The sequence below is a fragment of the Homalodisca vitripennis genome, chromosome 5 (genome assembly GCF_021130785.1).
Source record: "Homalodisca vitripennis isolate AUS2020 chromosome 5, UT_GWSS_2.1, whole genome shotgun sequence".
Taxonomy (NCBI): domain Eukaryota; kingdom Metazoa; phylum Arthropoda; class Insecta; order Hemiptera; family Cicadellidae; genus Homalodisca; species Homalodisca vitripennis.
Genome location: NC_060211.1, coordinates 34,359,561 through 34,373,576, shown reverse-complemented (window position 1 = coordinate 34,373,576; position 14,016 = coordinate 34,359,561). Strand labels below are relative to the sequence as shown.

Below are 14,016 nucleotides of genomic sequence, written 5' to 3'. Positions count from 1 at the left end.
TCTTATAAAAAAAATAATGTTACATGAAAGTTATTGTGTTGATTTAAAAACGTACTTTGGTTTTTTCTTAAGCTTTGTAAAGTATTCATCTGTACAAATTTTAAATTATGTTATATTATAAGAAAACATTTAAAAAGTATTTCTTTACATAAAAACACTTATTGGGTAATATCTGGTTAATATAATTAGTTTACCTCAATATCTGGTTAATATAATTAGTTTACCTCAAGGTTATTCCATAATAGTCACTATTTCAAAAACTAAAAATAACATAGTTTGTATGTATTTAGTAAATTGTTACACCCGTAAAATACTAGACAAAAGTATAAAAACATTTATTTCTCTGAGATAAAAAAATATTGTGAGTTTTAACCATAACAGGTTTTTGCAGAAGGGTTTTCTTTAGATAAAGAGTTAAATGTAGTGAATTGAAATTCATGTTATAAGGAATTGTACTGCTGAGGTTCAATCTATCAAGGTTCCCACTGGACTAATAAAATCTTATAAAATATATTGCTAAGCAATTATTTTATCACAGTACTGCTATAACACTCAATAAAAAAGGCTTAAAAATGCCATATAACAACATTCACAATTTGTTAACACTGTTTATAAAAATATACAGTTATCACAACTAATGCAAGAAATGCTTTTCAATGGTTATAAAAAATAAATCATGTATAAAACGTTTGTCCTAATGTCTAGGCAGTGCTGTACGAATAGATGATGTACACAATATAAAAAATATGAGTATTATAATTTTCACCTATCTGTTAAATAAAATATATATATATATATATATATATATATATATATATATATATATATATATATATATATACTTTTAAATAAGATAAATGTATATGTTTTTTACTTCAAACAATATAGGTAACCCATCACACTAAACCCACCTACACAGGGTCCGGTTATGGTTGCTTAAAAATGTTCTAATACTAAAATCAATTTAACTGCTTTGCAATTAATAATCTTCTATAGCTACTGGCTATATTCAAGAATTTACATTCACTCAGCATTCCTAATTTCGATTACACTACAATCTTGGTAACATTTTGTTACCAAGATTGTAACAAGAGGTTTTGTCATTATAAATCAACAAAATCTCACCAGATTAAGCTGTAAAACGCTAATACTGTATTATCCTCTAAATGTTATGAAATGATATCTCAAAGAATTCAAAAAAACAGAAAAAGCTGTAAAACAGAAGCAAAATCAACTAAAAATTTGGAAGATAAAACACTTTACAAATTAAGTCGGTTACATTTTAAACATATCACTTTCAATAAAATTTGGAAGATAAAACATTTTACAAAGTAAGTAAGTTACGTTTTAAACGTATTACTTTGAATAAAATTTGAATAAGTTGTTTAAAATTTCAAAGAAAAGTAAAACTCTTTTAAATCAAAATAGCTGAATCACATTCAATTAAATAATGAACTCTTGACCTATCTACATGTCAAGCCCACAATGACGATAGGTGTCAGCAGGAGAAGTGTGGACACAGGTAAGGTGGGGGCGGAGTTGCAGAGATCCCCCTGACAGAAGCACATCATGACCCTGGTGTTGCCGCGGAGAGTGGGTGCACATCGTTCCTCTGAGTCTGAGGGGCCACGCACCAGACATGTGCGTTCTGTTGCCATTCCGTACTCTGATACAGAAGAGTCACATGTTTATTTGAGTAGGTGTGTAATAAATCATTATTTTTATGTTGTGTTGCTACATGTACTTAATTCGTGAAAAACAATTCTTCTTTAGATGGAACCCTTTAAACAAATCTCACAAAATTACTTGGACACTGTCACTTTGCTTTAATGTTTTGGAATAATTTACGCGCCACTATCCACTCAGATCAGATTGTTAATGTTGCATGTTGGTCTTATGTGCTTACCAGCTCAGAATTATGTAGGAAAATGTCACTGATACTGTACTTTTTAAAAGTTAAATGAATTTAAAAGGTCAATGGGTAAATGCGAGAGGTAATTTTTTAAGTAAGAACCGTGGATCAAGGGGAACTTTATGTATGAACTGAAATTGTATCACAAACTAAATTATGAACATTTGTTTACTTTCTCTACATAGTCACCATGAACATTTAAACATTTTTCAACTCGTGGCACCAGCTGTTGTATCTCATCAAAGAACTCTGCCGCCTGACTGTTAAAACCAGTTAGTCACTGTTTCTTTAAACATGTCATTATTTTCTAAGCACTTTTCCACCAAGAAATTCCTTGAGTTTTGGAAAAGATGAAAGTATGATGTTGCTAAGGAAAGGCTGTATGGTAGATGGTCCAGTAATTCCCAATGAAACTTGTCCAGCTGTGTCTGTGTTCTTGCCATGACGTGGGTCCGAGCATTGTTGTGAATGACGCCACTAGAGAGCAGGCCTCGTTGGCGGTTTTGAATAGTGCGTCTAAGCTTCAGTAACGTTTCACAATATTTCTCTGCATTTATTATCATTCCTTGCAGCAGAAAGTCTTATCAAAAATATGCCTTTCCAAATCCAAAAAAAACTGTTACCATGACTTTTCTTGTTGAAGGTTTTCGCTTGAATTTCTGTGACGTTTAGTCTCTGGAGTGTAGTACACAACCCACGTCTCACCACCAGTCACAATGTGACTTGAAACTCATCACCATCCTTGTGATAGCGCTCCAAAAACGACAAAGAATGTGCCATACGCTTTGTTTTATATTCTGTTCACATATTTTTTGTAATTAAGTGTATCAGTAACAATATTATAAACTACAGATCTTGAAACCTGTGTAAATTTCTAATAAAGTTCGTCAATATTGAAGTGCCTGTATTGGCAAATTTCCTCATCAATTATCATGTGTCAAGTCTTCATTCATGACAGTTGGCCGTCCAGGTCGTTCTTCATCACGAACATTTTTGCTTCCTTCATTAAAAAAACCTACACCATTTTCACACACTTTCATAGTTCATTACACTCTCACGATAAACTTCAACCGTCTGCTGATGAATTTCAGCTGGAGAAACTTTTTTGAATTTAAAAACCGAATTACTGAGCGCACTTCAAAACTGGCGGGATTTATGATTGACAAGATGACAAACAAAACTACACAGTATAACCACAAAACGAACGTCGGCAGAGACGTAAAATATAATGGCAGCTTAGTGGGGGACTGTCCAAGAATGGGTGACCTTGAACGATGTAGTCAGTTAGAATTACAATATACATATAATTGTAGCATACTATAAACTAACATGAATTTAAATGAAAACAGTGACAACGTAAATAATAATACAATAAATAAAATTTGACTTATTACCATTGTTTGAAATACAACGTATTGCTTAGTTGTCATCTTGTTTACAGATTCTCTTGGAGGAATGATATTTTTCTAGAAGACCAGGCTCATTTTCACAAGTCATTTAATAAAACTTGACTAGTTTCCTAGTGCTTCCCTGTGCTGTTAGTTTTCCATTTAGCCGGGATATGTCTTGTAGTTGGGATGGACTTCCTTTTCTATTGTATTTCTTATGTCACCATCAAGCTGTGATATCAGTTCTTTTCTGAGCTGACATTGACACATTTTTCCTTGGCCTACAGATATATTAGAAAGTAAGTAGGCGTTCACTATTGCAGCTTCTTAGAGCCAAAAAGACTTTTCCACTATTTCAACAACTTTCTGACAAAAGCATACGAAGTTATATTTCTCCGCTAAGTCCACTCCTCTTATGGACTGATTTTACTTCCATAACTATTGGACACCTATTGGATTGGTTTTAGGTCATCAACTAGATCTTGTTTCCTTGTCCTCTATACAGTCTGTGTACTAATGTCACACAGGGTAGGCAACATCGTTACCTCATTAATATCTTCCATAGTATGACTGAGTAATTTCCTGACGTTAATTTTAGCAGATTTCTAGCCCCATTTACTTGTGACTTTCTTTTTTCGAATTTGCAAAGGCAGTCTTTTTCTATTTCTAATTATAGTTCCTTGTTAAGTGAACTTTCATACTGCATACATAATTCCTGGAATTTGTATAGAACCTGTCTGTAAACACAAACACATGGGAGTCCTTTAATAGCTCCAAAAGACTCCCAAGTTCATTTACTAAATGGAGAAATATTCTGCTTGTTACACCTAAGCCCTGTCTTTCCACGCGTTCGGTTGTATCTTTTCCAAAGTATAGTTCTAACCAGCAAACATATATCTTTATACCCCATTTAATATGTTTTCTTTGTTATATATTTTATATTGAGTATTGTCCTTAAATCTAACTCTCATCGACACTTTCTTTATTTTTTTGTATTTAGAGCTCTCTAAACTTTTTATAGAGGTAAAGTAGGACATTTATCACTTTTTCCTGATCTCAATAGTGTACTTCCTGTGGAAGCAGCTGCAGGAACCTCCCTTTTGAAAATATTTCTTTGAAAAAAGATAATCTGTCTAATCTGTTGACAAAATCTTCAACTTCAGGCTTATGGTTCACTGCCAGATTGATTAAACAACCAATAAAAGAATTAAGCTCTGGAAGAGTTATATCTTTCCAAGTCTTCCACATAGAATTTTTCCTGTGGGAGTTACTTTTACAATATTTTCAACAGTGAAACAATTTTTTTTCTTCACAATTTTATTTAATAACTCATTGGCAAAGAAAAGTTGGAAGTATCGTAAGGAGGTTATTGGTTTTTGGCCTGTTGGAGGTTTAAAACCACTACTGAGTGTCCAATTAAATTTTAAAACCTCGTCCACAGCTTGGTGGTGTTGCATTCTCTCCAACCACTACCATCTCTGTTTTCATCTTTTGCGTGTAGTTGGTCCTAACCTTCATTTTCAATATAGTTATACACATTTAGTGCAGTCATTGAAGCGAAAAATACGGTCTTACTCCTCCGAATTTTTTTACTGTGAACCGATTTGCATGAAATTTTGGAATTAGGCTCATCTTACCCTTAACTTCAAAAGTGAAAATGATCTGAACTCCGCCTATTATTTTTAAGGGGTGTAAACAACCCCTTAATGGAAAAATTGACATTGAGCCATTTTATCGCTAGAAAAAACATGTCTTATAGTAAGTGGTGACATTGTAAAGTGTTTTCTAACACAATTACCTCATATTAAATTCATTTTCAACCCCTTGAAAATCTTACAACCCTTGCAAACAACCCCTAAATTGAAAAATCACAAAAAATACTTTGGTATGACATAAAAAGATGTAAGTATAGAGTAAGTAATATTTTATATTCTCTATAATAATTATCAAATTTTTTAACCCCCTTTCAACCCTTGAAAACTGCCCCTTGATAAAAAATTGTTAAACTTTTTTTTATAAAATGAAAAGGATTTACATTATTATTCCACACTCTCGAAAATGATTATAATATTCTTAAATTTTTCTACTCTTTAAAACTACCCCTAAATTAAAGTAGTAAAATATATATATATGATTACATATTTTAAAATAATTTTAATTTATAGTAAAATATTGCCATTTATTGAATAAAATATTTACAAATTATATAAAATTCACTCAAATGTGTGAATATACATATAGGAACGTTGGTATGTATTCAACGTTCAAAATATATGAGCCATATTATGTATATTATATATATATATACATTACAATAGTTTTGGGTCTCTATTATACTGCGTAACTTTCAACATTGCTCCAAATAGTCACACTCCGAAATTTTCAGTTACTAAGTAGAAAAAATATGATAAGTTTTTGGACCATAACTCCTTCAATTTTCATGCTATCAAAATTTATAAGAAAACATGTAAAGGTACTTAAGAGAGCTACAACATCCTTCATTGCAATATATAGTAAAAAAACCTTTTTACAAACGGTGATGGGTTAAAGGCTTAAAAGAGGCTGTGATTGCGCTGCCATTGCGCTCTTTAAACAATCATATCTCCGTCAACTTTTGTTTTGACAGAAAAAACAAAAATACCAAATTGTTTTGTCAGAAAGATACCTACATTTTTTATTCATACACTTTTATACGTATCTGTCGTCCATTTTTGAGATATTATGAAAAAAGGTGGGGTTTTTTTAAAAATTTGAAATTTTTTTAATCGTGACTTTTTTGAAAAATATGTGTCCTGAAGCATCCAAACTCATGCAATCTATCACTATCTTCATAATAAAGTTAATTCTAGGCGGAATACGATTAATTTTAATTTTGGTGGAAATGGCACTTATGAAACCATTGATTTAAAAGAAAAAAAAACATTAGATGCTCCTCTTATTTGCAATACAGCTCCACTTATTTTACGTGCAAAAGACTTTTAATAGTGCTCATTTTAAAGCTTATTTCAAGCACTACAAAAACCCTTTTTTATTAGAATGCCTAAAATGCATCTGCTCGCCGCTAGAGATGACATTGACCACATCGATTAAATTTCAAACAAAATAAAAAACGGATTTGATCTTTAATATCTAGCTTAATATTTCACTTAGAACACTTTATAAAAAAACCTAATTGTTTATTTTTCTACCTGCTACAATTTTGTTCTCTATAACATTTCGATAAAACGTATATTTTTTGGAGGTATTTGCAAAAAACCGATGAAAAACGTGAAAACATGCGAATTTTCAATTGCCAATATCTTGAAAATTATTTGATTTTTCAAAAACTTTATAGATGATTTTTTTTGCTTAAAATTGGCCTTCTATCGAGATCTGAGATTATTTTGAACAAAAAACAATTCACCACCCGAGAAGGGGTGGCAACCACCCCCAGGGTGATTGCGGAGTTCAAATCATTTTCAATTTTGAAGTTAAGGGTTAAGGTGAACCTAATTCTAAAATTGTATGCAATTCGGTTCACAGTAAAAAAATTCGGAGCAATAATGCTTCAATGACTGCACTAATTGTTTATATCGTATTCGAAATCCTCAGGCTCATTAATTTGTTCAACTACATCACAGGTGTACTGAACAATCACAATCACTGTCTTCTAACATTGCCTGAATTGACCTCAAAAAACCTAGAAACAGTAAGAAAATTTATATACTGCTGATTTATTTACACTAATATTTAATAAATTAAACAATAATAAACAGTATATACGACGACTTATGCTTGTATGTTGTATCAAACAAACCAAAACTTGAAAAATAATACTAGAAATGCCTCGAACATCTCCCTTCCTGTACACCATCTCAGCCTCTCTGAGAAGAAGCCGACTTACAAAAGAGCAGTCTACTCTAATAAGCTGCCTGATCACCTCAAGCAAGTCATTTGAGAACACTCCATAACGCAACTTGTGAAATATTTTTAAGACCATCCTTTCTGTATTTATTGTTTTATTTTGTAATATCAATCATAAATTCATTTTATTTGTATATTTTCATTGTTATTGACGCCAACACCAGACCAGATGATAGAAGGCGAAACTTTTCTGGGGCTCAGAAGACAAGACATTATTCTCCAAGACTATTCTCCAATCTGTTGACAGGACATTGACCACTTAACTACTCCTATTTAAAGTGACTTTCTTTCGCCTGATCCAATTGCTAAAACATATATTTGAAACCAGTTTTGTGAAAGAAAGGTATGATGTTTGATTCAAAAATTGATTACTACGGTATCAAAAATTTATTAAAAAACAAAGTACGCTAAATATGTTTTTCATCTAACAGAAATTTCCCTCATCATACAAAAATACTGATAAATCAATCAACCTTTACTGATCAAATTAAAATTTTAAAATATGTTAACAATTCTTTGTTTGAAGTTTATTTTTGACTATGGCAGGATTGTGAAGGAAACCTGTTTCCTTCATGTTAACAATGTTTAAACATGATATGCTCAGGAAAAGTTACATGTGATTAGTCATAACACCAGCTGCATAATCCTATGAATTAGGGTATTACATTGATTACTGTCTATAAAAAATGTTATACATACTTTTATAAATACACCTTATTAAAAAATATTTTTAAATTGTAAAACTTTTTTACTTTTTAGACTCTTCTTTAGTCTACAGTTACACTACAACTGCATATACTTTATTTTATTGTATTTGTTAGCTCATTTATTAATTATTATTACTATTAAATTCAGTGTATATACAATCTTAACTGGCAGTAATCATAATAAATGTTAAGACAATTTCAAACGTAAATAATATAAATTATTGCAATTTCCCTTTTAGGTTATTGTAATTACTAATTGTCACTGACCCTGGAGATTTTGAACTTTGGTAAAACATAAATAAATAGTTTTATATTCCTAGATAAAAATATGTTTTACAAAAATTAGTATATAAGAAAACTGTACAGTACTGGACGACTTACAAGAAACATCATACAGGTAGAGGTCACTACATACCTTCATCTTTAAAGGAATTAGCCCCTCCCTCGAGCACCTTACCACACCAGCCAGAGGCACATGGTACCGTCTCCACCCCTGCTACATGCTCCACAGCCGTGGCGTTACTGTACAAGAACGGATCTTTACAACTACCCAGGTCTCCTCGTGAACGGCACTTGAAACATCTCTTAAGTCCTGTTAACATTTTGATGTTGTGTAAATAATTACATATATAGTAAACAAAACCATAGAGATATACTTTGTTTATTAACACATCTTAATCGTCTCGCTGTAAATATCCAATATATCGGATGTCTTGGATTTTCTCTGTTGACGATGAATACATTGGATGTCAAAAAACATATATTTTTTAAAGATGTTCTAATCACTAGGAAAGTGCAGAACAATATTGCCAACATGATAAAAGGGTTTTTAAAGTCTTGTGTAGTTATAAAATCAGCACTTTGAATTTTCACTTTTTGTATGTGTCTTGTAATTTGTGCACACAATGCGCGCTTCACGCGGGGCAATCAAACATAAACAATTTATTTTGTTTACATCGTTACATACTATATCAATGATTATAAAATTTAAATTATTGGCACCATATAAGCTAATTCAAACTAAATTTTTTTTAATATATTAACCGTGTATTTCTCATTTAGTGTTGTAAAAATGTTAATTGGCAAGCAATAATGATTTATGAAACACAATATTTATTAGTAAAAGACAATCTATTACATTGTATTGTGTACAAAGATAAAAACAGAGTGCACTGTCTGAAACAAAACCAGTTTTTAGAAGCATTCTAGTAAATTTTACGTAGTAAGGGTTCAGTATAACCTTATAAACATTGATTTTGTAATGTGCAATAAGAAAGCTTGGAGTAACACAACTGTGAACACCAATAATTCCAATTTAACATTTTTAACAGACTAATTTATCTAAGACTAATGAAATTCTTAAAAGCTTTACCCAAGAGTTTATATATTTGTTATCCCTATATCTTTATTATAATTTCATAGTATTAACAATTGAACAAAAAGGCTTAATAAAATACAGGTTTAATTTGCAAGGCTTATATGCAATGTTGGGTAGGGTACGATAAGCGGACCCAGTTTTTTATATCGAAATTGGCAAACGATATTACTTAATCATAACCACCGATATAATCAATCGATACTGATTAATTATTTTGAACAAATAACTTAAATAATCTATACCAACAACTGTTAACACTTTCAAATAATACATCTAAGGTATTATTTCAATTTTACATATAAGTACCTAACATTTGATTATTAAAAATGGCAGTAAATTTTAGAAAACTACACGACATTGCTTTGAAAGATGGTAAGACATGTTTTACGTGGCTTCAACGTGTTGGAGTCATACCGAAAAATCCATTATGTGAAATTTGTGGGAAAAAAACAACTGTAACTGTGAGAGGAGCAAATATGGTCGTCTTCAGTTTTCCTAATTTTGCTTATAATAATTTGTTTTTCACCACTGTAAATATTAAATCCATATTTTAATTTAAAACATATGATTGTTATTGAGGACTATAGATACTTTTATATCGATTGATAGTCTAGGATTTGAGATGCGAATATTAGGTATCGATGATTACATTCTTCGATATAAAAAACCGGGTCCACTTATAGTACCCTACCCACAATATTTACTAGCTGTAAGTACTTTTTTGTTATTGATTACCTAATATTTTCTTGAAAATGTATGAAGTGATATGTAATTTCAGCTATGGTTTTTTAATTAAATGTAAATTTGTAAATATTTGTAATCCTTGCAAAATAAAAATAAAAGTACTCTCTAGTATGTCTCTAATATCTTCAGAATATAAACTAATTGTACTACGGTATTTTGCCTTACAAAATCACTAGTATTTCAATAATGTTATAGCTTATACTAAAACAGCTATAGACACACACAATTAACACAGAGAAAACAATGTTTACTAAGTATGTGCTCCAAATAGTGATTATATATCAATTTAGTTCCTTATTTACCCAATAGATTACAGAATTTTCCAACAACTCTTGAGTAAATATTATAAATATATAAAAGAACTACTTAAATTAACTTTTAAAACTACTTAACCCTTTAAGTTCTGGAGTATAATAAAAAAGTTTGTCTGAAAAATACCACAGATTTCCCTGAAAGTACTGCTGAATAATGCCAAGCCTATTTGAACGATTTTGTAACATTTTACTACAACATCCTTAAAATCAAAACGGTTTTAGGCCTAAACTATGGCCTAAATCAAATTCTTAGTAGACCTAAGGACTCTCATAGTAACCCAGTAAACAATAAAATATAAAAATGTAAAAGGTCATAGGCCTAATCCAAGAGTATTTTTTTATTTGTTGATTTTATAGAGAATGACCCATGTATAAAGCAACTTTCTTAAAATACTAACAATGCATTTTTGAAATGTCTGTAGTTGTAACTTAGTTGACTATTTAAATGTTATTCAAATCAACTAGTGTTGTTTGTCAAGATTACCTTGGTCCCCGCACCAGTCAATCTTGATAAACGACCTTGAAAGGATTCAAACCAAGTTTCTACGTTATCTGGGCGTCCGAACCGGCTTCCTGTACAGAGAGGTACCTGTGGACCATCTGGCTGAAGCGCTGTGTCTTCCACCATTGGCAGCCAGAAGGAAAGTCCAAGACTTAATGTTTTTGTATAAAATCATCAATGGCCTGATTGATTGCCCCGAGTTGCTGGAACGTGTGTTTTTTCGTCTGCCTTCTTATACAAGATCCAGAGAACTTTTTCGTAGATTCCATCATGCGACCAACTATGAGATGAACAGCGCCATGGTCAGGATGCAACGTCTTGGAAATTCATTGCCTGAAGAGGTGGACTTCTTCTTCATGTCGGAGGCTACTTTCCGAAGATCAGTTAGGGACTTCCACTTCTCTGGTGATCATTAGCAGTGGTGCTGTTTGCGAAAATATTTAATTGGTGGTGCCTTTAAAGGGCCACAGTATCATATGTTGTCAGTGGTCCTGTGATGTGTCACTGTGATCAGCGCTGGTACTGCGAGTGGTGGTGCACTCGGGGGACCACTTATGGTATTTTGGTGTGGCTGTGATTGTTGCGGAGTTGTTATTCAATGTTATGGCTAGGTAGTGTAATGGTCTGTTGTTGTATGTTGCATAGTTTATTTTCTTGTTAATGCTTATAGGTAATTTACGTAGTTGTTATGGTTTTTACTATATTTCTTGTATTATTTTGGTTTATTGTTATTGTTATTGCATGGTTATTGTTATTGTATCACATTTTTATTGTTATAGTATTGTTATTGTTCTCATATTGATATTCTTCTTGAATTGATACAGATTTTTGATAAGCTGGATTCGGTTGGACGTGGATGTGTATTGTGCACGGCTGCTATGCATGATTAATGCTATTGATTATTGTGGAATTTTCCACTATTTCTTTGTAATGATTAAGATATATTTATGTTATTGGTTCTTAGATTTGTATTATACATATATGTGTGTATTTACATATATTTATATTATCTATTATGATTATTGTTATTTATATTACTTATCGTACTGTCATGGGTTGTATACGTTGTCTCTTTTATTTTTACTTGGATATCTCTCGTGCACGATGGACTCTTCTTTGATTAATGTTATTGCCTGCTGCCATCTGTGTAATAGCTATTATATAATTTTTTTTCTTCTTCAAACTTTGATTGCTTATTGTTATGTAGTGCATGTAATGGGTTTCCGTTAAATAAATAAATAAATTAGTCTAAGGGTAGTTTTTATCTAACTAGGCTATAACCTAATGACTCTCGAAGTTTAACAACAAATACCTGACAAAAGTGCCCATAGACGAATCACTGTTTGCTCATGTCACCAGTGTCCTTAATCATCCTCAAGAATCAACGGTGGCTTAAATAAATCAACAAAAATTTTTGGGGAGACTTTAAGCGGCCTACACTCGTTATTCGATTGCTGTTATCGAACAATTTGATATGTAAAATTCACATACAATAAGAGTTATAAATAACCATAACAAGAAGAATCTTAATACGTTACAATTTTAAAAACATAAATTTAACAAAACATATTACAAAATAACAAAACCAACCTAGACTTAGATATCTAAGAAACCTTACAATATTACAACTTGCCCAGCTTGATATCAACAAGTAGTGGCTTTTGTGAAATTTAGGAAAGAATTCTTCCCATGGGTTACCAGGAGCCAAATCCAGATGTTGAAGCCACTTAAACAGTCACTTTTGAGAAATATCTCACATATTTTCCTCATATTCATCGCTATTTTCAAAGTTTACCCATATTAGTTCTTGCTGTTTATTGTTTACATTAAAATTACTATAACTTGAAATTATATAATTAAAATATAAAATTACTTAATAAGTTGAAATCATATGTTAAGTTAAAAATCAATTGTAATATAGAATTATTCCTTCGGATAAAAACAATCAAACCATTCAATAATAGCAATTAAATAACAAAGTGTAGGCCGCTTATTAAAGTCTACCCAAATTTTTCTCTACAAAATAAGCTGGTCAGCCCCTCACATCCTAATCGTGTTTATATAAAAATGTGTCCCTTCCTTTAAGCAGTTGTACATGCAGAAAATTTATGTGGGCCAACTTCCTTATTTGTCAGGGAAGTTTTATGCTAGCTTTAAATTATGGATGACCATTAGCCATATGGACTAGTTAATTGTTGAAGTCCTAATCTCAAGAAAGAAATGTTGTCTAGCTTTTTAACTTATTTCAGACATTTCTAATGGAGGCTAAAATCACAATGATGAATATTCATATGACAAATATTTTGAAATCTATGTTCAGGTGTATCAATTCAAAATAATGTATAGACATTAAATACTAATAATAAACCTGTTTGTTTCTATGTACTCACCTTCTGTTGATACAGATGCAAAACATACTAATATAAAGATTCTAATAAATAAAGCAAATGTGCAAATATAACTCATAATGCTACGAATATAATGAACTTTATATAGTTGAGCAGATATAGTCAGTAAGCTGACATTACATTCCTAAGAAACAGAATCACGGTAGTAACCTTGATACTTCGCTTGACAAATCTGGCTGACAGGACGGGGATAGCAAAGATTGTTGATTTCATTTCTGTTTTTGTTTCGTATTGCAGACGAAGACGGATACGAAAGAAATACTCCCATAGAGGAAAAAATTTTAAATAATGATTTTGGAATCAAAAGCTTTGACTATCCAGCCTAAAGTAGTTCTTGCTGAGATTACATACGTAAATAAACTATTTACTTTCATATTAGAAGAGAACAAAAGTGGCATACAGAATTATTTAGCAGAACATTTTAGCGGTAAGAAGTTCTGTGAGATGACGTGTAAATTGCGCTACTAAGTTCAATCTGTTTTTAGAGATCATTTACTTTTATATTCTAGTAATTATCTCGTTTTTGTAAATTAAATGTAACATCCTGGTACTTTTATTATTGCCACGGTTTACTCAGATATAACATGTCATACTTTTATGTAATATATGTATAAACACTGTGTTTTTGTGTGATTGGACTGAAATAAAATTATCTTTATTTTTGATAAACGGATACAATTTAGTTTTATATCAGCTCTGCCCTTATTTGCTAGGTAAATTTTGTGCGAGACGCAATAATGTAAAATTCTTATTAGTTGAC

At 31.3% G+C, this 14,016-nt stretch overlaps 1 protein-coding gene across 1 annotated transcript; it reads right to left on the bottom strand.

Moving 5' to 3' along the window:
* Positions 1-494: 494 nt before the first annotated feature.
* On the bottom strand, positions 495-13,466 carry LOC124361976. The gene is made up of 3 exons (XM_046816084.1): positions 13,239-13,466; positions 8,326-8,502; positions 495-1,666 (listed from the first exon to the last, which is right to left on the bottom strand). The coding sequence occupies exons 1-3, from the start codon at positions 13,312-13,314 to the stop codon at positions 1,464-1,466; spliced, it is 456 nt and encodes a 151-aa protein (XP_046672040.1). The 5' UTR covers positions 13,315-13,466; the 3' UTR covers positions 495-1,463.
* Positions 13,467-14,016: the final 550 nt, after the last annotated feature.

Bases quoted from the DNA above. Each gene is read 5' to 3' on its own strand.
- LOC124361976 (XM_046816084.1), bottom strand. From the start codon at position 13,314: ATGAGTTATATTTGCACATTTGCTTTATTTATTAGAATCTTTATATTA. The intron at 8,503-13,238 runs GTGAGTACATAG...AAATGTTAACAG, and splicing joins TGCATCTGTATCAACAGAAG to GACTTAAGAGATGTTTCAAG. The intron at 1,667-8,325 runs GTATGTAGTGAC...CTTCTGTATCAG, and splicing joins TAATTCCTTTAAAGATGAAG to AGTACGGAATGGCAACAGAA.